This window comes from Emydura macquarii, unplaced genomic scaffold, assembly GCF_026122565.2.
Source record: "Emydura macquarii macquarii isolate MOO-44397 ecotype Brisbane River unplaced genomic scaffold, CSIRO-AGI_Emac_v2 contig_1119, whole genome shotgun sequence".
In the NCBI taxonomy this organism is placed as follows: Eukaryota; Metazoa; Chordata; order Testudines; family Chelidae; genus Emydura; species Emydura macquarii.
In genome coordinates this window covers 11,418,035-11,444,566 of record NW_027131256.1, presented here as the reverse complement: position 1 = coordinate 11,444,566, position 26,532 = coordinate 11,418,035, and the positions used below count along the sequence as shown (strand labels likewise).

Sequence of the window (26,532 nt, the reverse complement as noted above, 5' to 3'; positions counted from 1 at the left end):
CTTTGACTGTCTGTACTTCTAAATTAATTCAGCTCAGCAGCTATTTCCTACAACTGTTTAAACTCTCTTCTCCCCCTCCTTCAGGATGTCATCCATTGCCTTAGTCCTTTGGGAGGAAAGAAGACTGTACAAGGGCATCAAACAATGAATGGGGCTATAAACGTCTATAAATGGAGGAGCAAATTTGTTGTATACTCTGCCCGGAAATCACAGTTTTGTACAGAACACCTCTAAGAACTCCTAATCTGATAAAACAACCTGAAAAACAAAATGTTTGAAGCAGGGGACTGGGAGTCAGGACTCCAAAATCATGGATCTGTCAACAACTAGATACATAATTTTAGACAAGTCGCTTAAGGCCCAATCCTGCTCCCATTATCATCAGTGGTGAGGTGGGCTCCTAACCTCTTTACCTTTCTGTATGCAGGCATAAAACCCAATACTTACATTACTGACTATTAATTTCCACATTTGTAAATCACTTAGAGAGCTTTACTTTAAAGGCACTACAAAAAGCTATCAGCCATAATATTTCTATAAACTTAGGACCAAGCTCAAACAGACATATCCAATAATTGCACAAATAATTTATTCAAAAATCAAAACTCAGAGATACAAACTAAATGTAAGAACCAATAAATTCAGAAGTGTAAACAATCATAGAAAATATATGAATTGTAGCAGTTTAACCACTCAATATTCTTCACAGAAAATAGTGAGAAGTATAAACACAAATCATGCCCTAATTGTTGTTTGGTTTTTTTAAGACTCTAGTTTAGAGGCAGAATACTATTGTGAAAGATTCAAACTTAAGCAAAATTGACTTCAGTGGAGTTACACTAATAGTGAATTTAGCCCACTGTATGAAGCCATAAAGTGGTTTCCTATATCACTGTTTACACCTATTAGGCCTGTAAATTAAGATTTGGTATGGCACTTATTCACAGTTAAAGCACCCCTCCTTGTAAATACTATTACATAGTTTATAAGAGTTAAGTGTTTTGGGTTTTACTTTTTGTTGAAGTGACGTGAACATTTAAGATAGCACAAGTCTGGGTCATCAAGGCAAACCAGAGGATCAGAAAGAATATCTTCTGTGTGAAACACTTTTCCTAGAAAGTTACAGTAGGAAAATGGTCTATAATTACAGTAGGATACTTTCAAAGGCTTCACTGTTCAAGTTTACTTAATTGAGTGGCACAATCCTCAAGGAAAATATATATAAATAGAAAATAGAAAAAGTCTCCTTTCCACTAGTTAAAAGCAGAGGAACGACTCAGTTTTATACTGCATGTTCATTTAAGGAATCTCCGTATCACTACAAACTAGACACATTACACATTTAATGAACCAATAAAAAGAACCAAAGTAGACTCAGAGGAATACATTTTCCATTTCTTGCGTTTGGTCAGTTCCCCAAACAACCTGCCACAAGTGGAAATAAGGCTTGGAGTTCTGTAGACATTATGTACAAGGAAGTCATAAAATTATCAATACACTTTTTAAATAATATAATCATGAACAATTTTCAAACTCAGTGGCATTCTACATTATTCAGAAACAAGCTTATTTACATAGACAGAGAGAGATTGGCTGGTAAGTACTTTTTAGCTGTAACATGCATGTTTGGGGTCTACTAGAAATAAATCTATAAATAAAAGTTATGTTACACTTGTACCATTTAGCTTACCAAAGGCATCCACAATTATTCAGTGATACTTGTGTTTTGGAGTGATCAATTCAAACTTGTAATCTTAAAGTTTTCCCTGCACTGTGGGAAAAACATTTCTATAAACAGGAAAAGAGGATAAACAAACTTCTAAGGTGGGATTTTCAAGAGCACTCAGTGTAAAACTAACTCTGCTTCCTTTGAAGTGAATGGGAGCAGTGTTTGGCCACTGCTCTATGCTTTTGAAAAGCTCACCCTTAGAGCACTCATTCATTTTTTTTTTTACCAAACAGCACTAGGGGAAGAGGGGGTGGGGGGATAAGAGACAGATTAGTCACCTTTCTGAAATATCTAGAGCCACAGATTCTGCATTCCTTATATACTCAGAACTCCCACTGACTTCAATGACAATTTTAGATATGTGAGGAATACATGATAGTAATTATTACATAAGTTTCATACAAGAAAACAGAAATAGTGATTTTCTGTCTTCTCCAATGGGGAATTTCCCCTTTTCTTTCAAAGGAAGAGATTATTCTTAATATATGGAATCCATTGTTCTCTAAATAGATTTTAAATAGTCTGCATATCAAAATTATCTTTCAATTCCATTTATTCAAACTCTACCCCCTGAACATTCATAGGCTATCAGTTATTACATGGAGTGGAAATTAAAATAACCTGCAATCGAGAGTCATAAAACGTAGAAATGGTCTAAGGAAACAACACAGACCATAACTAGGAGCTGTGTACACATATCCAAGGGCAGAATTTGACCAAATTACTCTCTAAAAGTTTTATTCACTTTAAGTAAATATTAAGCCATAAATTAAAACTGACACCATTACAAAAATCGCTTCTTTGAGAATCCAACTTGAGCTCGAAGGAGCCAATTTTAGCATGCATCATGTTTTTAGTTGCTATTTTTCAGCTTTATCCTTCACTGACTCTTTTCCTTTCCATATTTATGGTGTTCTTTAGCCTCATATTTCGTGCTCCTCAACACAATACTTTTTTGCTTATGTACAACTAATTACTTTTAACCCTGCAAAAGCTATTAATTCAAATCTTGATCTCTCTATAAGGTTCCTATATGCTAAATTTAGGCAATTTATTTTCTACACATGCAAGATATACTGAACAATAACAGAAGAGATTATTTGTGCTTCAAAGCTTTTGAAAAAAGTAACAAGATACAGCTCAATATTACAAGCTGGTATATAATCTTATCTTCACAAAATGAAAGATTTTTGGATGTTATATAGAGTTGGATGTGTAGGTTACAAGTAAAAGCTTATGCAGACATTGGGTAAAATAAAAGTCTTCATGCATTTGTGTTTGGAAGTCCCACTACTACAGGGAATACTATAAACTTCTAGGGCTTCCATGGAAAATTAGTTTTACGGAGGTATCACCTTTTGGCACCTACACAACATATGTTGACTCTTCTCAGTTTAGTTCCTGTCCGCAAATGAGGCACTTTTATGTAATATAGCAAAATTAAAGTCTTCAGTAAGTGATCCTGTTCTCATCCAAAAAAATGGAGAGAGCTCTGTTTTTCCATGTGATCCATTAAATTGACACTAAGTCACTAGATAGAGAACATGTCACTCCCACCCAATCACCATTTAACGATTCCTTTCAAGATTCGGCAACTGTTTCGTGTACAGCAGAAAAATCTTCTCACCCTTAACAGTACGCTCCAAGTGCCTTTAAAGAGATGAGTTCCACACCAGATTGATACAAAATCATCAACCCTCTAAGAGTCCAATCTTGCAAGGTGCAGAGATCCCCAACAGCCATTGACTCCAATGGAAGTAGAGATCTCTCATCCCTTTAGATGATCTAAATGCCAACCCAACAATACTACAGATATGTTTTAGCTAGCATGAGGTGGCAAGATGTATAATTAATATACTACAGCCTCAATTATCTAAATATCCTCATTATTCAAAACAGACAAAAATGCCCTAGCTTCTTAATTACAACGAGAATTCCCAGATTACCTATATAATATCCCTTTTGACTTTTGGAAAAAATGAAGGTTGTATTATATACAAAGATAAGAGTTATTCTTTCAAGGTGAACATAACACTTGTGTAAAAGGCCCACGTACTAAAGTCCCACTTCAGCTCTATTTTTTGGGGGTGGGGGGTGGGGAGGAGGGAGGCTTAAGTGGTTCACTGACCTTCTGCCAGCTGTCTGCACAGGGGTCAATTCCATCCCCAGGACCTAATAGGGAGCAGGAATCAAGGCTTTTAAAAAAATAATCTCTAGAATTTAGTATTTGGAAAACTCACTTCACATTTAAAGAAGCAACAGATAACTCTTTTTTTTTTTTTAAAAACAGATTTTAACTTTTGGCACTAGTTTTCACAAGGTTAAGGTCCAGTCCTGCAAATATTTGTTGAGTAGTTGCGCTGACCTCAGCGAAATTCACACAAGTAATTAAAAAAGCATTGATCTCTCATATTGCAAAATGCAATACTAGTGACCTGGAGGTTCAGCCTTACAGTGGGTTTGTTAATTTTTTTATTTTACTGATGTCCATTCCTGATTACATGGCACAATAATATTCTCTTGCTACTTTTGTACCATATTGAGGATTATTTTCTTTTCCTAAATAAGGCATAGCAGGATAAAGTGGGGTTTGCATTATGCCTACCTGCCATTTATAAATCATCTGCTGTCACTGCTTCCCCAGAATTTAAAAGGAAGGGGTAGCAAAATTAAATCAGCACATTCAGAGAGACACAGTTTGCAATTAGTATTCAAAACCAATCAGTGTCAAATGCTTAATGCTCCTTTACACAAGGAAAAAAACCAACATGAGAGAGGAAATAGCTTTAACTCATGGAATTTCTTCCTAATATTTACACCTGAGATAACTGGAGATAACTGGCCCACCAGCTCAAAACTTCTGTCACCAAGGCAAATCACCAAGCCTCCCACTTTAACCACACAAGTATGACTCCCTCCAAAACTATATTTTCATCTTGTCCCTACCACCCATTGCTGAGGTATCAGAGAGGGACACTGCAGATGCTAATGTCAGTAGATCCTTTTGGGGCCCTTATTCAGGAAATACTGCCATTGATTCCAGCGTGAGCGAGTCTTACCTGAGAAAGGCAATGCAATTGGGCCATATGGGAGACAAGGGTCAAAATTTGTTTTAAAAATGCATCCTAAAGTTTGATTCTCCTAAGTCCATATTTAGGCTCCTAAATAAATGTCCTATTTTCAAAGGAGCAAAGCGCTTCAATTATCTTTAAAAAAGGAAGACATAAAATAATTCTGTTTTTCAGCTAATGTACCTGTCTGTGGCCTACTGCCCCATCACTTGCAACTTGTCCTGTCAGTGACTTGATATCCTAGTTTTAGGGCACTTGTTCTTGAAAATTTTGACAGATACTTAAGTTAGGGTCCACAGAAACTCTATTAAGTGATTTCTGTTGTCCTTTTTCCTGTCAGTTTATATCAATACAGGCACAGAGAGTCTTCATTCATCCTCTATTCCCGTGCTATTTCCTTATTTTCACAGATCATGACCTCAAACTCTGACTTCCAGGAAAAATAAAAAGTTAACAAAGCTTATCTATTTTAGTTGAATTGAGCCAATAAGAAAAAAATCATAATCCTTTGAATTATATTTTACAGAAACCAGTTATTGAGATACAAGTCATTAAGAAATAAAGTGCATAACATCCACCACAAAGAGCTTCCCTCACTTCAATTTAGCATAGTTAGTATCAACATTCAGTCAGAAGATTAGCAAGATGCTATTAAAAGTTAAGCCTTTCCAGTAACATTCCAGAATAGAATATATGAAAAGAATACAAACTCTGTAGAAAAGTTAACTGTATTCCCTAATTTTCCATGGAGCTAAGCCTACTACACAGCTATGCCAACATGCAACACATGAAATGAAGCATCACATTCTGTTTGCTTCCCTTCCATTACTCCTGAATTCAATTTGCAACTTTCTGGCGTCTGATTAATTTCATTTTGTGCAGATGAAGGTATGTCTTGAGAGACATTTATAGAAACAGTGTCAGACGAAGAATCCTGTTTTTCTGCTGATGCAGCTGTCTGTGGTCTACTCCCTTCTGTCCCATCACTGCAACTTGTCCTGTCATCAGCCTCTTCTAGCTGCTGAACTGACTTCAAGTATCGTTGGAGGAGACTTCTGTCCTGCTCACTATTTGAGCTCTCCTTACTCCATTCCTCATGGTCTACCTGCACATCCTCTGTATCTGACATACATTCTGAGGCAGGATCCCCACACCGTTTGACGGTTTCTATAGAATTCCCAATCAGAGAGCTCTCACTGCCTTCTATAGAACTCTTTTCAGAGCCATCTGAGTCATTAACATGAATTTGGTCAGTCATGGAGGAGTGAAAGCCAGAGTCTGGGAACTCAGGTAAAGTTTTCTCATGAAGAGTTTCAGTAGCTGAAACCAACCAGGTAGAACTACCAACGGGAGAGGTTTCTTGATGGAGCCTGGATGACTGGACAGATAGTTTGGATGGACACAAAGTACTTGATATAGAAACACCATGCTGCCAATTGCTAGTGTTTTGGTTCACTGAAAGTTGCCATTGCTGAAGGGATCTAACCTGTAAACCATAAAAAAAAGATTTAATGATAAAATAAGGGAAATAAAGGCACTTTGTTTCCTAGGAATGTTTTGTAAATTGGCAGTCAATCTAATATATGATGTAAGACTCAGGGACTAAAAAACATAAATGCACTTTGCCCCGAAGAAGGGAAAGATGCACTTCCTACTGTTAAATAAATAACCTTTAAATTGCTTTAGAAGTGGCATTGACAGGCTTGAAGTGGATTCCCATCTAGTCCTCTCTGGGCAGAGAGTTGCAACTGCGTATTTCAAAGGCGGGGATGTGAAATAGAGAATGTCTGAGTTCCGACAACAGAACATACCCAGACCTTTGGAAGGAAAAAAAAAGAAACCAAAACATCGAGGAAGATTTTAAGAAGGGACAGTACATGTTAAAATACAAAGGCTTCATTGTCTTGGTACTATAACTATAGGAGTACCCAACTCTTTGAAAGAGGTCCACCTATAAGATGTAGCATCAACCTTTTAGCTTTAGAATTTATTTAAAGAACAATGTATAGCTTCCAGAATTAGTATGGTTTCGTTGTCTTCTCAAGTCACTTAGAGAATACTATGGCAATAGCCACTTATTTTTCCACTAAACTCACTGTGGGTTTTTACACACATTTTCAAACTACTAGTGGCAGACACTATAGTCATTAACAGATAACCCTCTAGTAAGGAATCCACCTTGCCAGGCAGGTTTGCTTCTCATTTGCTGCCACTTGACTCATTTACCTTCTGTATTTTCTCCTTACTTCTATTCCAAACTAATTTTATTTTTAGTTATTAAAACATATTTAAGTTTCTTATTTTGCAGGCAGTGCTGCATACTTTTTCTAGAGTGCTAGTGGCAGACAATATAGCCAATTAGCAGATAACCTTCTTGCAACGCATCTAGCATGCAAGGCTGTATAGGCAGCACGTGAGTCTTCCGTTGGGAGAGGCTTACACAAGAGCACCGAAAGCTCCACAGCAGTGGGAGTCTGTCTGCCTCCGCTCCGCTCAACCCTCCCCAACCAGCCTGCCGTTCGAGGCCCCCCTGCTTGCTCCTCTTCACCAGAGACCAGAGCAAATAGCAGGGGCCTCAGGGAAAGAGTCCAAGCGGGTGCAGGCCTCAGTCCAGGCGCTGGTGGCCCCTCCCTCCACTTCTAGAGTGCTTCACTTCTGGTGCTCCAAAGACAGCACGCCAGCGCACCTCCAAAGAGAGGTCATCTGTTCCGCATTCACAGCATTTGCTCTCCCGCCAGCCTTTTTTGGGGAAGCTTAGCCTCCCCCAGCCTCTTATAAGTGCTGCCCATGCAAGGTTGGTTTTGTAAGGATGAGCTACACTTATATATTCTTTTTAAAGTATGCAATCTAGAAGCATGCTTTTTAGTTCACCTGTAAATAGGAGAATGAGAAAGGAAAAGACAAAGAAAGAGGCTTACCTGGTTCCAAAGGTATCTGACAGCCTCCTCTTGTACAAGTTTTTGAATTCTCTCTTCTTCTCTTTCTTTTCTGAGTCTACACAGCAATAGGATACATCAAAGATGCTTCATTTTAAATATTGAAATAAAGCAGTGGTGTTTTGGTGGACTACATCAGTACATTTGTATAAAAACACATTTTTCTATGAAGCTATTCTTGAAAGATACTACACAGCACACATTTAAATATTGGAACTTGTCTCATCAGCATCTTCTAGCTGCTGAACAGTCTTCAAATACCGTTGGAGGAAACTATTATCCTGCTCACTGTTCAAGCTCTCTTTACTCCATTCTCCATGGTCTACTGAACATCCCCTGCATCTGAAGGTCAAAGGGTCCTCATGCTGTTTAACTGTTTACCGTTTCCATAGAACTCCCAATCAGAGAGCTCTCACTTCCTTGTGTGGAACTCTTTTCACAGACATATCCATCACTTTGGTCAGTCATGGAAAAAAGTGAAACCCATTGGGGGTTTCTACACACATTATCCAAATGCTAGTGGCAGACAATACTTTTTAGTAAGGGATCCACCATACCAGGTCAGTTTTGCTTCACATCAGCTTTAAGATGTGGGTAATTACAAACAAAACAAAAATGCAAAAAACAAACTACACTGAAATGAGGTTATCTTCTGTGAAGTAACACTATGACAGTGGCATTATGAGGTTCTATTTAATTGTGTCTCACTAGTTTTGTTTAAAATTTGCTCACTTTACCCAATGCTTTTCTAACTTGTAGCTCCCTACGCTCAAACTGAGTTCCAAAAGCCAAGCCGAGATGTTTCATTTTCATGCATCAAAAATCAGTAATAAAAGTTCTGATGCCAAATTCTATCCTCACCTGTCCAAACCCAATCCTAGGCTAATGGATTGCACTTGTGTAACCACAGGCATCATCCAAAAGCAATGGGATTTCACAAGTGTCACTGAGGGCCTAATTTGACTCACAGAACCTTTAATACTTGTGATGAGATGGAAAGATCCTAGATCAACTCTCAGATTCCAGGCTGAGTTTACAGAGCTGGCAGATGGAAATAAAATCTTGTAAACTGAGCGACTTTGAGATGACATTACACAAGCATGGAATCCTATGATGCCTTATTACACAGCCAGTTTTCAGAGAAGAACCTCATATTAAAAATAAAAATAAACCCCAACACACTCTGATTTACTGTGGTCTCAGCAAAGATCCTGGGATACAACCTCTGACACTCAGAACCATTCATGCTCTCGCTGAACTCCAGGAGAACATCATGGAGCATAGAGGCTTTATGCTCTCTTATTTTCTTTATATCTTAGAGTCTATTGTCCTGAGAGTGGGAGGATGAAGAGGAGGGAAAATTTCCCTCTAATCAAAACACATGTAGATAGAGCTACAGTGAAGGGAGGGGAGTTATGTACATGCTGATAAGGGAGACAGAAAAGAAAGTGAACTTCTGCTGTGATCATAGTAGTTCTGTGTTAACATACCAAGAGCTACTGTGCATAGAGTCACAGACACAGAAACAGTTCCATAAGCCACGATAAGTTTATATCCATTCTGAAATGCATTAGAACAAGTTACTTTTTCTGTTCTGGTTACACTAATTCAGTTTTGAGAATAAGAACATAAAATAAGACTTCTGACTTACTTTACTATTTCATCAGTTAAGAAAACAATATGCTCTTGCATTCTGCTTAGCCGAATTTCATAACGCACTTCCTTGGCTCTGGCATGGTAGTTTCTTGTGTAGAATCCCCTCCAGCAGGACTGAAGCTTGGTGGCTGCTTTGTTCATTCTTTGAAGTTCAGCATCTTGGTCAACAGTAGCTGATGCACCAGTAGAATTTCTCTCTATAGTTTGGTCAGAATAAAGAGTTTTAATTAATGGTTCATCACCAGTTAGTGGTGGCTTGAGGTGGCTGCACAGAACTTGGTCTACAGAGGATGTGACACAGTCATTAATACTAGCAGTTGGGTTAGTAGTGACTGTTGTTGGACTAATGGAATGCAATATTCCATTCTCATTATCTTCCTCTTGAGTTTCCACAGTTTCTGCTGCTTTGATGGAACACTCTTTTGTAACCCAAGATGTCTTTTCCTGCTTATTATCATCATCATCAACTTTATTGACCTCTTTCACAAATTCAAGCACTGTATTATCATCATCATCATCTTCTAGGTCCAAATTGATTCCATGTAGCCTGAATTCTGTAGTGGGAGATACTGGAGACAGTCCTGAAGCAACAGGCATAAAAGTTGACTCTGAGGATAGAAGGCTGCAGTTCAGTTTGTCCTCATCAGTCTGTATGTCCTCCAGGTATAGCTCCTTGCAACAACTTCTTTCAGTTTGCACTGAAGCTGGAAAGACATTCTTAACTGCATAGGAATGATCATCACTGGAGCTTGGCCCAACCCAAGAATTCATTTGGATAACAGGTTCTAGATGAGCAGAAAGCCAAATTTAGACTACACAATATTTAAATAAATAATTTGTTTATTTAAATCAACTCAAGTACTTACTGAGTAGTAATAGGATCTGAAAGGCCAAAAATGGCAATTATATGATTGTTCAACATAGATATTACAGTAGCACCAAGGGACCCCAATTATACATCAGGGTGCTGTATACTGTACAAACACAATAAGAGATTGTCCCTCCCATGAAGAAATTACAGTCTAATTAGACAGAAAAAATTAAATAGTAGACACATAACAGAAGTAACAAGCTAATACAAGATATTATTAGTAGTTACTTATTATTAAACATATTAATTACTGTTTTCAAGATCTGAATAAGTGACAAAAGTTATGATAGAAAACAAAGTATACCCATACCTGTATTACTTAAGTTAAAAACAACCCAAACAAATACAATAAAGACCTGAAGGATCTGTTCCAAAGTAGGACTACATTGCTATTTTTCCCTCCACAAAGTTATTTGTGTGCAAACAGATATTTTGTTCATTGCCACAGTGTACACTAGCTCCCATCACCAACACAGACTATATCACAGTGGGAGATTTGGATCTTACCATTTTCAAGAATTATCTGGGGCCCTTGGGCTGAACTGTTATGTTCATATGTACTGGGTACCACTTTATTGGGAGTAGAAGATGTAGGTTGCTCTTCATTTTGGCTTTGATACATCAGCTGCTTCTGATGGAGCCTAAACACAAACCAAATACAATTAATTTTCAAATCTCTCTTTTAAAATAAAAATTCAATTATTGGTGCAGAAGAGAACTGTAACCACCAGCTATTTTGTGGAAAAAAACAATTAGTTAAACTATTCTAAAACAAGGAACTGGTTGTGCAAACCCTTATGAATACAAGAAGTTCTACAAAGGCCAACTCACAAGAGGTAGGGCTTGCACGACTTGGTTCTCAACTGTCAAAATTAATTCAGTTATCCTTAAAACTCCTTAGCTGTATAGACTAGCACTCCCTAACTATGTTAGTTAAATTATCCATTGACAGTTCAAGCTAAAATGTTCTCACCTCTGCTTACTCAGTATTTTTTCCAGCTTGGCATCCTCTTCAGTCTGGAGACCAAATGTAGAGGTAAGAGGACACACGGTGGCCAAATACTGGACTAACTGAACATGCTGGCCAGGTCGATATGATCGTCCTTTACCTTGACTGTAAAGCCATTCTGCTTTCAAACTGACAGAAGAAAATGAACAGAGTCATTGTCTTGGCATAATATAGTTGCATAAAAATCATTTTCTCATTGCTAAGTTTACTTCAGTAACTTTTCTTGATGAAGTGGGTTTCTGCCCATGAAAGCTTATGCCCTAATAAATGTGTTAGTCTTTAAGGTGCCACAGAACTCTCGTTGTTTTTCTTTTAATGTGTACCTTTGCCATACAACTGGAAAGCCTGGTCCCCTGCACAAAACCCAAAGAAACTGGGATCTTCAGAGGAGCTGATGGATGAAGAATCCTGCACAAAAAGAGGGCTGTGAAGCAGAAGGTCTTCTGCACCTGATACTCTAGCCCGTGGACTGGCCATCTTCATCCATCCATTCTTTGTACAACTTTTTAAATGAATTTGCTTCACCTGCCCTTTTGTATTCGATAAACATTTGAATGAATGAGTTTATTAGCAGGAATGTTCACTGAAACTTTAAGCAAATATTGCAGAATATTCACAGAAAGTACAGAGTGAATTTTAAATTGTGTGTATTCAGTGTACACCTTCCAAGAGTTCTGCTCATCCATTCAGGGAGAGTTACATACTGAGCAGATACATCCCATGTCAGAACAGCTCATATTTTGAGCACTATCTATTTACAATGAAATGAATCATGACAAAGCAGAGAGGGAGTATTTTTTCCTTTACACTGAAACATATAGTAGCAATTAGAGATAGAATGTATCTCCAGATCAACTGCACTTATCCATTTCCATTCACACAAAAATAAAATACTACTCCACTTTATCTAAACATATTAATCAGCTTAAAAAGAGCAATTAAAAAAATTATTTCACCTCTCTTTTTGAGAAATCACATATCCATCCAGAACTTTAAGGTTCAGACACCAGCTGACGATATATGGTCGATAGTCAAATCCAGGAATAGAAGGTGTGGCCATCACACAAGGGTTGTTCATAATTGACAACTGCTCCAACTCAGGAAAGGAAGCCAAGAAAGAAATCTGTAACAAAGGAAGAGAACAACTCTATGTTTATAAAATGTAATATATTTCCATTGGTTATATATCTTGGGCAGAGTAACAGCATTATAGATGTAATAAGTTTTGCTTACAACCCATACACTACTAAAAAAAGTATAACAATTCTGTGAATACCACTGCCATCTAATCATCCATTTTCATGTAAAACAGTAGCCGCCATGGCCTTTGGAAAGAATTACCTCCTCTCAGTGTCTAAGTATGTATGGAGTGATTAGACATTTATATTACAGTATTCTGAATCAGCACAGGACAGAAAAAAAAAGGCCTGACAGTGATACGATAATCCATAGAAGAAATGGACTGTGACGATGTGATTTTAAGGAAAAGGAGGGAGGAATGTACATCTGACCAAATTAAGGGGTCCCTCCAATACAAGGGCTACACTGACAATTTGGTAGGCGCAACTACTTATTCATGTAATTTAAAAATAATAATAAAACTTATAGCCAGAATATTTGCCATCTGCTTCATGGTAAAGAAACAGAATAGAGATGGGCCCAAACCAAAACTATGAATGCAAACTTTAGGCAAGTTTGGATCCAGAGTGTGCACTTCAGACCTATCTTCTGAGAACAGAATTGGTTTGTTGGATTCCTCAGCAGTCAAACCCGGCAGCTGATCAGATTTGTTCTCACACTGCAGATACAGGAAGAAGAGCCATGAGAAGTATTTTATCAATTTGTAGGTAACATCTGGCGCTTGGACAGGACTTTGACCAATTAAACAAGGAAGGAAAAAAAATGACAGCTCAAAGTTAAAACTTCCATCCCAACCCATTTCTTTTTGGTTTTAAGGCAAACATCCAAACCAAAGAATCAACTGGTTACTATAGCTGTTCACTGCATAAAGCTTTACTACAGAAACAAATTATTAAAAAAAACCAAAACCCAGTAGTCTAGCATATTTGGAGAAAGCAAGGCTGGTTTTAATTGTGTTCTTGATACTTTAGTCTGAAAAGGACTATCCAACTATCCTTTTTTATTGCAAGTAAAAATTTGAGGATAAATGTTCCGCATTTCTTACCTCATTTAAGTCTCTGATTTCATTTTCTGCCAATGAAAGAATAGTCAGACTTTGAGGTAGGCAAACAGGTGCAATACGAAGTGAGGTTATAATATTTCCATGCAGCAGTAGAGTCTATGAAACAAAAATATTGTAATGAAATATATAGGGTTTTTTGTTCAAAGCATGAATTTTGTTAACACTGACACACACACACACACACACACACACACACACACACACACACACACACACACACACACACACACACACACACACACACACACACACACACACACACACACACACACACACACACACAGAGAGAAATGACAATGTCAAGATTTGCCAGTGTTTCCAAACAGATTGTTTGTTTGTTACAGTCAGGGAAATAGTAATACCTTAAAATCTCATATTTAAAAGCAAAATTTCCCTTTATAAATGTAGGGGTTAAAGTTATTAACTACTTATATTTTTAAAAGTACATTCAGAAACATATCTTTTTCCTAATAGTTCAGTGCAAAGGAAGTAGCAGAATTTGCTTTGTCCTGATTCAGTACTTAGGTGGAAGAATTTATTCTGAGTAGAGAACTAGGAGCCAGGAACATTAGTTCTCGTCACTACTCTTATACCAATTCACTATGTGGCCTGGGACAAAATTACAGACTGATCACAGGTGAATCACAATTTCTCTGCCTCAGGCTCCTCATCTTTGAAATGGGAATAATAAATTCTTACATACCTCCCTATCACAGAGATAACGGTGATTAGTTAAAAAGCTTTTAAAAGTAACTGGATAATGAAAAGTGAATCTGCTAAGAGTTACTACTACAAATGGTTTTTTCCAAGAATATTCTAAAGACAGAAAGTTAAGGAAGCAGTTACCTTTAGACACACAAGCTTGGAGAGATCTCCTATTTGAGGTATATTGTTGTCTGACAAATCAAGATGTTGAAGAGATGTGCAGCTATTGATCTGTTCTATGGTCTACAACAAGAGAAAATCATATTAGTTACTTCAAGCCTTTCTTTTTCTGTCATTAAATAAAAGTTGAAATCAACTTCCTGCAATTTTTTCTAAAGCTAATGAGACTGGACAAACTGTATCATTAATATAACTATATTAAAAACAAGATTAGATTAATCTTAATATGACCTGAATTTCAAAAGATTACCGAATTCCAATTATTTTTTGGGATTCAGTTATTTATCTCAGTTTTCCTAGGAGACCCCTTATACAAATACTGCCTTTCCCCATTTCATAGACTGGAAAGACTCAATTGCTCCCATCAAATTCCCATTCACTTTACGGGGAACAGAAGCAGACTATATAGGGATTTTTTTTCAGTATATTCCAATTTCCCCACTACATTCTGAACTCCAGATTTTAGAAAACTTACAAAGAATAAATATTTCACCTTAAGATTATTTCCTGACAGGTTTAGCCATTCCAAGTGCACCAGATCCTTCAGCCCTTCCACATAACCAATACTGTTGTGAGGCAAATTTAGTACCCGGAGCTGAGTCAGTTTTGCCACACCCATCATCCTTACCAGCCGATTGTTGGCTACTGACAGCTGTAGGTTGACATGTAAGAAACATTTAATTTTTACTATCCAAGTGTATGAACAACACAGGCTATCAGAGGATAACATGAAACCCTTGCTCTGATTTAATAGTTAAATATACAATCCAACAAAAATACCACCAATCTAGATTTTCCATTTTCACACAAACGATAACATGGACAAGACAAACTGCAAAACAATATAGACTCTTTTTTCATCAAACTCTTTTAAAATCTCATACAATACACTGGGACAAATTCACCTGAGCTGTTACCTACTGAAAACCAAAGGGACTGAAACCTGGAATGAATTTAGCTCATTGTTGCAACTGGTAATATGTATTTTAAATCAGCTTTGCAAAGTCATCATGAACATGTACTACTTCAGGCATAAAATCTATATCCTTATCCTCACCATAGTGGAAGATGAAAAAAATATATATTTTAACCAACTGTCAAAAAATAGTTGCTAGCCCCAGAAAAATTATCATTTTTAACTTTTTAAATACTGACCACTTATAACAGCCACTACTCTAAGAATGTGTCAGTGAGGGTTAAGACGCAGGCAAATGTTAACCCTACAATCAAGGGCTCAAAGAAAATGTGAATCCATACTGGAAATACACTTACTGCCCTTAAACCATGGTGAAGCTACTATGCACTGATACCACTATATGTTTTAATATAAAGTGTCATGAAAAACGGACCCCCATCATCTGTACATATTTTTGATATGTCTCCACACCAAGTAATAAAATAGACAACATCTTGGTTATAGTTACTCTGATACATATCTAGCTATGATGCTGTGTGTGACCTTTTGAGTAACTCAGCCTCTTAGTATCTCAGTTTCATCACATGTAAAATAAGGATAATAATATGCTTTCTTTGTAAACAGCTCTGATATCCAGGGATGGAAAGTGCTATATGCATACTTATTATTACATATGGAAAATCTATGTTAAAAGAATTTTATTATGGGTGCAGAATCAAGCACTCAAAAGTAAGGAAATATCAGAATTAAGGTTACTTCTGACTTCATTAGGAACTGAGTTCATACAATATCTGACAGAACCAGGCACCAACGTTTTTTATTTTTAAGATAATGAAGTAAATTTTCTCTGAATTACATAGGTAACCAGGGAAACAATTTGTGCTACTTTCAGCTGCAGACCTGCACTGAAAACAAGTCTTTATTATTTAGCTATCTCCTCTCCCATTCAGGAATATAGGAAGTTTGGTAATTAGCTTACTGTGAAAAAGGAACTTTTTAAAACTCATTTAATTGTTGTGGCAGAAATATTTTAACAAGCACAGTGCGGTTAAGTTATTTCATGGCCAACTCGAGTCATATAACACTGACCTGCATTAAGTTCCTGCATTTCTCCAGGTGTTCCAGTTTAATTATTTGATTTTTATCGAGAATTAGAGTATGAGTGTCAGCATCACAGGATAATGTTGGACCCAACTTTTGCAACCCTTGGCCTGACCAATTAACTATGGAACCTTGGAGAAGGGGGAGGGGGAAAAAAAAGAAGTACAGTATGAGCACATGCACTGTCAATGCACAAGTAATACAAATAGATTTATATTCATGACAAGAGAAATAACTGAATTCTATCATTTGCATCTCTGAGACTATGTCAAATGAGTATTTCTGATCACATAAATGAGAGGAAGCATAATGCAGTGATTAGGACACTAGCTTATGATTTGGGAAACCTGGATTCAATTCCCTGCTCCACCACAGACTTTCCTATGTGACATTGGGCAAGTCACTTAGTTCCCACGTCTCAGTTCCCCTTCTAAAGCAGCAATACACCTAACAGGCATGTAGGGATAGGTAAAAACATTCAAGACTGTGATAATAAAGTAATGGGTACCGTATAAGTATCTTAGACTGACAGGTAGATATAATGGCTCTAAAAAAAATATTATAATACTTCAGCCTCGAAACAATGTTATGAAAATTTTCCGTCCCAGTCACCAAGTCTACTCACCACCTTTTACCATAACAATGGTAATGAAAATGTTAATATACCCCTTGCCTTTCAAAAAAGTTGATCACCTTTGTTGTAGTAGTCATAAGAGAAATACCGCAAAAAAAAATGACTCACTATATTTAGTGGGAATAGGAGTTAACAAAGAACTGCAATTCTTTCTAAGCAAACAATTCCATTAATACAAAATTGAGAAGATTCATGACACTACCCTGATTATTAGTAACAAAACAGAGTCTTATTAATTTCATTCTGATGCTGCTTAGGAAAGCTATGAGCAGCAGTAGTACTGGCACTGTCTGCACATTCAGGAAAATGACATTGCATTGTTTATCTGGAAGGTTATCAATTTACACAAACTTAAGGGCAACGAGTTTTTTTTTCTTTTAATTGGCTTAAGCTCCAACACAAAGAAATCTTCCCATTTGTTGCCGGAAAGGCTTTCCCCACTTTCAACCTCTAAACTGGGAGCATGTATACTAGACTGCGTGGAATTTTTATTTTTGACCAAAAAAATTTTTGTTTGGGATTTTTTTTTGGTTGAAAAATGCTGTTTCATCAAAGCTGAAATCTTTTGTGGAGACAGACATTTCAACAAAGTTTCCAATGGGAAGTTTTCCGAGCTTCAGGGTGGACTTTCCGGTGGACTTCTCCCCAATTAAAAAGTTGATCTTTTTGACACAATTCTGTTTCACAAAAAAGTTCAAAAGGTTTTGTTTTAATTCCAATGTGGAACAAAAAAAAATTCCAAAACCTCAAAAGTTGTCACAAAACAGTATAAGTTGTTCTCCGGCCAGCTGTAATGTATATTACAACTCTACACAACTTCAAACTTACTTTCCCGTAATGACCAGAAATGAGGAAATTCTACTGTGGGGGCTAAATGTTTCAGATTCCAGCACTGCATCTAGTGGGAAGCCAGAGCAAAGAGATGCATATGACAATACACACTAAAAGTATCCAGTGCTTGAGTCCAGACATATTTTGGGCAACACAAAATTCTAAAATTGAGACACAAATTCTAAAGTTGAGACTTCACACTTGGGACAGACAGTTAAAACATTTCAGCCAAAAGCACTTATTGTAACAGAGCCGAGAAGGAGAGGCAGTCTCCGAGATAAGTGAAGCTTAGACCACTAACGATCTGTGGCAGATAGTTTCCAATTATCTCTTTCAGACATTAACTCAGTTTAGGAGTAGGTATGGTATCCTATTTACAGCACATATAAACCATTCTCCCATTCTTACCCACTGCTAGTTCCTCTGCCACCATCAGCCCATTCAGTAGCAGACCACTGCCCTCTGATGTCAAACAATGTGGTAGTAGGAAAATCAGTTTTGACATACAACATGGGTTCTATATAGCTAAATTCTTATACTTCTGCTCTAACCATACTAATGCTAAAAGGAGACACTCCTGGTGAAGTCATTGAACTGACTGGCTATATACAAAATTAATAGTTGCCTCTGCTGGTAGCTTTCCCAAACAGAATCAGTGTTAAATGAACATTATTTTTTTAAAGTTCACAGTTGTCTACAGAGTTCTGAATAGCAGCACTGGTACCTAGAAAAGCTGTAAGCAATACAGACTTCAAAGCTGTCTGGAAATTCAGGAAGACATCACAGTACATTTCTTATTTATAAAGGTTATCTTCGCAATAAGTCCTACTACATTTTGTTTTTGTTTAAATTAAACAACTTCTGCTTAAGCTTTCTCACTCAGGAAGGAAAGCTCCCCACCTATCCATGAACAGGATATTTTAGGGACTGTTCATTATTGTTTACGGACACCTATAAATATGTATGGCACTTTACAGACATAAGACAAGGTTCCTGCCTCAAAGAGATCCCAATGGAAATGAAGACACTGCACACTAGGACCTGGAGTTTTTGCAGCTACTTCAATCTGATATACTCTATTTCTATAGATGATGGCAAGGATTGGAGCATTGCACATTGGGAAGAACTACCATCTCAAGAGGCCATCCATGCTAGCCTGAAAGATGATAGTGGGGACACCCTGGTAGCTGTAGGCCATGTGCTGCCACATACAAGAGCAAATAAATCCATCATTTATGGGACTGGACATCAGCTGCTTACCTGCAACAGAGCCTCTCCCACACCCCAAACTCAGCCACATCTCATGGGGTGATTTCAGCACCCCTGGGCGAGGGTTGCCCTGGCAACGGGAAGGTGGATGGCACCCAATGCTATTGTCTCATGGCCTCGCAGTTCTGCCAGACCCCCATTAATACACCCCAAGCATATATGGGGAGAGGGGAGAAAAGGACCCCCCTCCTACTAACATGACCTGAGCAGAGTTAGATTTGCCCAGCCTCAACGTCACCTGCACCCCCATTAACGGGCTTGGAGCAGAGGAGGGCTCCACACATCACTGCACCCCCCAATGCTCTGCTCAGCATTCACCAACAGAGGTGTTGTTGGGGCAGCGCAAAGCCCTCTGGGATTTGTAGTCCCCCCCCCCCCCCCGCTAATGACCACGCTATACCGCAGCGAAAACTACAAATCCCACGATGCCCCGCGCGACTAGCCCCCTCCCCCACAAACAGTGAGAGAAAAGGCACTAAAATCAACACCCCCCCCCCGCCCCACTCCGCGAGTCCCGTTTCTGAAATTCTCCAGGACCCCCGTAGCCCGCCGGTCCCCAAGGGACCCCAGTGCCCTGATACCTTCCCTGGCACCCATAGCCAGCGTAGCCGCCTCACTCCTTGCCGCCGCCATACTTCCCGCTTGCTACCGACGACACCAGGCAACCGGGCGCCGCGCGCGCTGATTGGCTGTCTGAATCCGCGGCTACAAAATAACGTCGGGGTGTTTTAGCCAAGAAGCCCCAAGAGGCTGGGCCGCCTGGCGCCGCCAACGGCCATTTTTAACGGATTTTTTTTTGGGGGGAGAGGGGTGCTGGTGGTGAAGACCTCAGGGGCTCGGGGCCGGTGGGTGCTTCCTCCCGTGACGCACTGCGCGGCAGACGTTTCCCAGTGTGCTCTGCGCCGGCTATAAAAGGCGGTTTCCCATGATCCTCTCTTTCTCTTCGCCGCTGGAGGCGCCGGGGTTGGAGCTGTCAACGCTGCCGCCGCCATCATGAAGTAAGTGCCGCCGCCGCCACCCGGCGAAACCATCCGGCCCCATCCTCTGGGCCGAGCCCCCCGCGGGGCCGGCCTCCTCCGCCTCGCTAACCCGCTCTGTTGTCTCTTTCTACTCCCTCCCGGCAGGGTCGAGCTGTGCAGCTTCAGCGGCTACAAGATCTACCCGGGCCACGGCCGCCGCTACGCCCGCACGGACGGCAAGGTGAGGGGGGGCTCGGAGCGGGGCCCACGGGCCTGAGGGCGGGACCAAGTGCAGACCCCCACGCGCGGTGGGGCGGAGAGGGCTGGTACCGGCCGAGCCGGCCTGCGAGCGGCTGCGCCCCGGGGCTCGAACTCTGTCTGGCTGCTGAATGGAAGTGACGGGCGCTACCCCTCAGCAGCGCAGGGCGGCCCGAGCTCCCCTGTCGCAGGAGGCTGCGCGCTGGGGTCTCGTACCCCAGCCGGCCTGGCGAGGCGTCTCTCTGGTGTGTCTGGGGCTGGCTCAGTGAAGGCAGCGTGCTGCGGGCAGCTCTCCGTGTTGTCACTGAGATGTTGGGGGCAAAGAGCAATTCACTCGCGCTTGGGGAAGGGGTGGCTTTAAATAGGAGGTCTGAAATCCCTAGGCCCTGCGGAAAGCTTTGAATCCCAGCTAGTTTGGGCTGCCGAGGCCGGCCCGCTGCGTGGAAAGGAGTTCACTGTGCGTTGAATCACTAACCTGAAACTTCAGACAGATGCTCGTGGTTTGGGGACAGAAGCTGTCGTGTTCCCCGCTGTAACAGTAAAGTTGGACCCCGCCTCGAGTAATACTGTAGTGAATCTCACTGCAAACACTGGCCTGAATGTACTGACCTTTTTCGTCTTGGCATACGTTGGTGGGAATGGCTTTTTAAAGCACAGGTTGTATTATGCAATTGGTGCCACATGGGCTTGCCTACTCTTGAGAGAGTAACTTCACATAAGGAACATTATGAGTGGAGGAATTTTGGTAACTGTTTTGATATTAGGCGTTCCTTGTCTCATGGCTGGGGATAAGTATTAATGGTTACTTTTATAACTAAAAGAATTGCCTGCTTCCAGTTCCTTTGTACTGGAAAATTGTACTTTAGTTGTGGAGTCAGACAGATATTTAGCATGGTACTCAGTGTAGTCATTGACTCAGTCTTGAAATTTGTTTTGAATGTTTATGCTTTCATTGGTCACTCAGAAGGTTAGATGGAAAGCCTGAATGTAAATTGGACTTGGAATTTCTTTACTTTCAAATATCATAGTTTCCTTGTTATTTCTGCCATGAAAGACTAGCATGCAGGGTATCAAACGTAAACCTAGAAATTGGTCTTAATTTGGACTAGAATGATATCTTCCACAAAAGAATGTCATTCTGTATTATAACAGACCGGTTTTTTGTATTAATGATGTATAAGTTAGTATATTTTAATCTCAAAAGATGTTTTAAATATGTCACATGGTAAACTTACGTGTATTTTTCATTTTTGTTTAGAAGAGTCTCTATTTTTTAAAAAATGAGCTGAAGTCTTCACTTTAATGCATCAGTGAAGTGAAAATGCATTCTGTTAAGGATCCTAACTTGTGGTTGTTGGTTATTTAACTAGAAACAGTTGCCTTAAAAATATACATTCAACTTCCCAGGTTTTCCAATTCTTGAATGCAAAATGTGAGTCTGCATTTCTTTCCAAGAGAAATCCACGTCAGATCAACTGGACTGTTCTGTACAGGCGCAAACACAAGAAAGGACAGTCTGTAAGTATACTTCATGTGTTGTGACTACTACTGATTTAAACTTTAAAGTGAAAAATAGTTTCCTACGTGTCTCAGAACAAGCATTATAGCTGCCACTGACGAGCAGGTTTCTCTGGACCATCCTATATACCGGTAATTGAGTTCTGTAGAATGTAAATCTACATGTTTGTAAAGAGGTTTTTCAAGCCCTCATGATTGTGGAGACATTTCTACACACAAACACCATCTCCATGTAATTCCAGTGTTTTGGCTCATGGCTTTGCTAATGACAGGCACATAGAAATGAAAACTGGTTAATCTCACACCACGGCTGCAGTCTTGGGGGGGGGGTAGTATTATGTTGGATCACATTTGGAAGGTGGACATGTTGAGCGCAGACTACTAATATATATTTCAGTAGTGCCTTGAGGACCCAGTCAGGGCCATGCTGGGCTAAGGACTGAACACGCTGATTAACGTTCATGACATAAAAATTGATCCATAAATGATGAAGATGCTGGTTAATCCATAGGTGGTAACTTGGATTGTTTTGTTTTTCTAAAAATGAAATTTTATAAATGCATTGCTTGTGGTGGTATGGTAAACTGGTGTTAGAATGTTATCTTTACAAACAGCTGGTGTCAAAAATGCTCCCATCTGTCTGAAAATTTTGGCTATGAAATAGAAATCTTTGGAGATACAAATGTATTTTAATTGGGGCTACAGTATGGAATTTGTTTTATATGCATTTCCAGTGATCTTATCTATATTCCAAGTGCATGGGCTTTTAAAAGTCTTCATCATATGATGAAAAGTGTTCTGTAAAATCATAGCAAGTCAGGAGTGTTTCTAGCATTTAGTTTGATTGGAGCAGAGAAGTGCATACACAGCTAGGAGAATATGTTTACACTAATTTAAAAAACAAAACCCCAAAACTTGTGTTAATTGCCAGTTATCTCCCCAGGCAGTTGTTCCAGGCTACCCCTGTTACAAAAACAAACCTTTGCATCCTGGAACAAATGCATTGGGATTGTCCACACTAGCCTTTACTTATGGGTTAAGTACTTAAGTTAGTGAGCAATCCTAAAAGCCTAGTGAAACAAGCCCTTAGCCAGAAATCTTCTACATTTTCTCTGTGCAATTCCAGCAAAAGTCACTGGAGTTGTGTAGCTGAAGTTATATGCAAGTCTTTAAAATTGGGGCCTGGACATTAAAAGCACAAAAAGTAACAAATATTCGTGCATTTTTGGTATAAGAATTGCAAAATTTCTACTAGCACAATGATTTACCATCTCAAAGCTATTTAGATAAATGGCAATCCTGAGGATTATCAGTTAACCTGTTTCAAAAACAATACTGTAACAAGACACACTTTGATTTCAAATTTGTACACTGAATGTCAGGCAAGGAAAAACAAAACTCTTATTTTATGATCTTGTACAGCTGCTCTTCACCATAATACCTGAGAATCTGCCACTTCAAACGGACCAGCAGTACTAAAGTCCTTTGCAGAGTCCATGCAACCTCTCATTCTTCTTCCTTTTTGGGTTATAGAAAGCTGTTCTTGAATTGTAGGTCGTTTGGAAAGGGGTCTGGGAGCAGTGAAGCTGATGTTCTGGTTATGGTGAAAAAGCTTTTATCAGAGAGCAAGGTTTTGTAGTATTTCCTAGAGATGAGCAGACTCTTGATTCATCTAATGTTCTGGAAGTTCATTCCATGACCATTCAAACAAACAAGCTTGATTATAGCTGCTAATTTATCTAGCTATTTTCCATACATTTCACAGACCATTTCATTCAGTGAATATTACACTTCTGGCTTCATTTGTTAGCACAAAGTGGAGACAGGGGCTGCCAGTAGTCAACATTTGCCAAGACAGAGTAATTTCCTGTTTGGAGTGTCTGAAATACAATGGTAATTCTGTATACTACTATTTGATAGCCGCAGATAAATTTGGATTTCACAGCAACCCTCTTTGCTAATTGCCCTTTGTGGGGTGTTTTGTTTAATTTTTTTGTAGCACTAATTATCTGTTTTAAACCTCTCCCGTTTTAGGAAGAAATACAAAAGAAGCGTACACGCCGTGCCGTCAAGTTCCAGAGGGCTATCACTGGTGCGTCTTTGGCTGAAATAATGGCCAAGAGAAATCAGAAGCCTGAAGTACGAAAGGCCCAGCGGGAACAAGCCATTAGGTGAGAATCTCTAGTCAGTTGCAGCAATCTCCTTAGTATTTCCAATATTCTAAATGATGATTTCCTCTACAAATCCCTAAATTGTGGAAGGGCTCTGTGCTTTGCGTATTGCAGGCTGTTGGCCACTGGAAAACAAACTTGGAGGGATTAGCTACTAATAGCTTGGGACTGTAAAATAATAAATTGCATAAGATTGTTAATATTTCTTGAGCTTCTAAAAATTTAGCATTGTCCCAATGCTTGGGTATTATGTCGGTATCTTAATGACAGTTGCCATTTTACTGATATTTAAGTAGAATTTGTGAGGAAATATAGAGATACAAGGTGGGCGAGGTAATATTTTTTTATTTGACCTTCTGAAATAGTGAGGAAATATAGTTCAGGGCATAGGAAATGTAATTTGTCATGATACTCCATCATCTTGTTATATAACTTCATGCGGTTGAAGACAGGAGAGCCAAAATATCTTAATTTTAAATATTAGTCCCATGGGAACTTCTTAATTATTTTATCTTAATAGAACTTGCTTCACTTTTGAGAGAGTGCGATCAGGGTGAGTGGGAGAAATAGCTGTTAATTTGTTCATTATAGTTCTTGCTATAAATATAATTAACAGGGCTGCCAAGGAAGCCAAGAAAGCTAAGCAGGCAACCAAGAAGACTGTACCCTCTACAACAAAGGTAAATGGCAATGAGTCAGTGCTGTGTGAATGCATTCTGAAATACTGTAGTGCAAAACATTTTAACTGGAAACCTGAGGTTTCGTTTAGCAGAAGTTTGAGCTTCAGCATTCTCTGATATGGAGACTGTGTTGCCCAGCCTTTGTGTTAAAACACAGGTTATTGAGGGTGAACAATGTCACAGAGCAGTATTTTAGCATAAGATTGTCTCTCAGAGGCATTTCACAACTGAGAGAGAGACTTTGGCTAGGTAATTAGTCCACTAGCCCTATAACTGACTGTAATAATGTGGTGATGTATACCTATTTTGGGAAGCAATAGCATCCACATTGTCCTCCATGTAATTAGCAGTATTATGCTTTCTGTATTGTGTGATTACTTGAACTTAAACTGTGATAATGCCATGCTGAAATGAGTAAAGTTTAATGCAGCATATGTATATTGTTTACAACATTATACAGTGTCAATCAGTTCTTAGTTTGGTGTCTAACCTGTAGTAGACTTTTCATGAATGTCCTAATTAAAATGATTTGGCAAAGCTTTTCAAAGCCAAAAATAGAAACATTAGTTTGGAGAACTAAATTTCATCCCCTCAATCATGTTTAATGTCTCTTTACAGGCTCCCACGAAGGCTGCACCTAAACAAAAGATTGCGAAGCCAGTGAAAGTTTCTGCTCCTCGTGTTGGTGGAAAGCGCTAACTTGTCAAACAGTGGTTGGTTATGTTCAATAAACACCTGACTGACTTTCATAACTTGTACATGTTTTGTTAATTTTAAATAGAAGGGCTAAGGGCTTATTTAAATCATACTAAAGTCTACTTTGGCTGACTAATGTAGGTAAAGAAAAAAAAACCCACTCTGTACAAAAATTTACCTTTAACTATTGGAAGGCAACAGCATCAAATGTAACCAGTTACATACAATAGTAACTGGCTCAGTTCTGGGTGTAACTGTTAAACATACAGGATTCCAAGATGGCAAATGATACCTGAAAATATAATGCAAAAGTAGCATTTAAGGTTTGAGGAAATAGTTTTAGCCCTTGTTATTGCAGATCATTGGGATGTATCTTAAATATCCGCAGTCTTTATCTTTCAAAAATGAAGTTGGTATAACAGAAGGAAACTTTACATTATTTAAAAATATTAAAATCATACTTGTTCTCCTCTTGAACTGGTTTCAGCTGTGGTTAATGCTGGAGCTGAGAAACTGGCTTGTTTAAAGGGCTGTATTTCAAACATGTCTATTTCCATTCTTATAAATGATATGGGAAACAACTCTTCTCCTGGCTTAAATCAACTAAAACTTTACAATACCTGATTTCAACCTCTTCCTGGGAAGCCAACCTAGTAATTTAGCTTTACAGTAACATGTAGCTGTGAAGACACTTAGGAGGTGTCTATACAGCAATTAGACACCTGTGGCTGGCTGGTGTCTGCTGACTTTGACTGCAGGGCTGCTTCATTGCTGTGTAGATGTCTTGGCTTGGGCTGGAGCCTGGGCTTTAGGACCCTGTGCGGTGGGAGAGTCCCAGAGCTCAGGCTCCAGTCTGAGCCTGGAAGTCTGCACAGCAGTGAAACAACCCTGCGAGCCTGAGTCAGCTGGCATGGGCCAGGCTGCCATGGGTTTTTCTTTGCTGTGTAGACCATTAGAAATTATACATTGCTTGCTGTGTTGGTGGTGAGTGCAGTTGCTGGAGGAATCTGCTCTACTGTACAATCAGGGTCCTCTACATTTTGAAATAGGATGCTGTGTCCTCATTGTACAGTGGTATGAGTAAAGTTGATTTATTTCAGGAGACTGTCTGTTGGAGAATCAAAACACCACCACACTGT

The 26,532-nt window shown here is 39.1% G+C and overlaps 2 protein-coding genes across 3 annotated transcripts; one reads left to right on the top strand and one right to left on the bottom strand.

The window, feature by feature from the left end:
• Nucleotides 1-567: 567 nt before the first annotated feature.
• Nucleotides 568-19,896, bottom strand: CEP97 (centrosomal protein 97). Of its 2 annotated transcripts, none has more exons than XM_067546176.1 (11): nt 19,693-19,896; nt 16,366-16,508; nt 14,854-15,012; nt 14,322-14,423; nt 13,458-13,571; nt 12,229-12,395; nt 11,237-11,401; nt 10,771-10,904; nt 9,388-10,177; nt 7,719-7,794; nt 568-6,286 (listed from the first exon to the last, which is right to left on the bottom strand). In XM_067546176.1, exons 1-11 carry the CDS (start codon nt 19,742-19,744, stop codon nt 5,561-5,563), a joined length of 2,628 nt encoding a protein of 875 aa, XP_067402277.1. In that variant the 5' UTR covers nt 19,745-19,896; the 3' UTR covers nt 568-5,560. The 2 variants fall into 2 exon arrangements, with proteins under 2 accessions (XP_067402277.1, XP_067402278.1); XM_067546177.1 differs by lacking the exon at nt 19,693-19,896 and adding an exon at nt 19,103-19,328.
• A 133-nt stretch (nt 19,897-20,029) lies between these two features.
• On the top strand, nt 20,030-25,449 carry RPL24 (ribosomal protein L24). Its single transcript, XM_067546178.1, has 6 exons — nt 20,030-20,109; nt 20,236-20,311; nt 21,736-21,846; nt 23,881-24,017; nt 24,634-24,697; nt 25,316-25,449. Exons 1-6 carry the CDS (start codon nt 20,105-20,107, stop codon nt 25,394-25,396), a joined length of 474 nt encoding a protein of 157 aa, XP_067402279.1. The 5' UTR covers nt 20,030-20,104; the 3' UTR covers nt 25,397-25,449.
• The last annotated feature ends 1,083 nt before the right edge of the window (nt 25,450-26,532 follow it).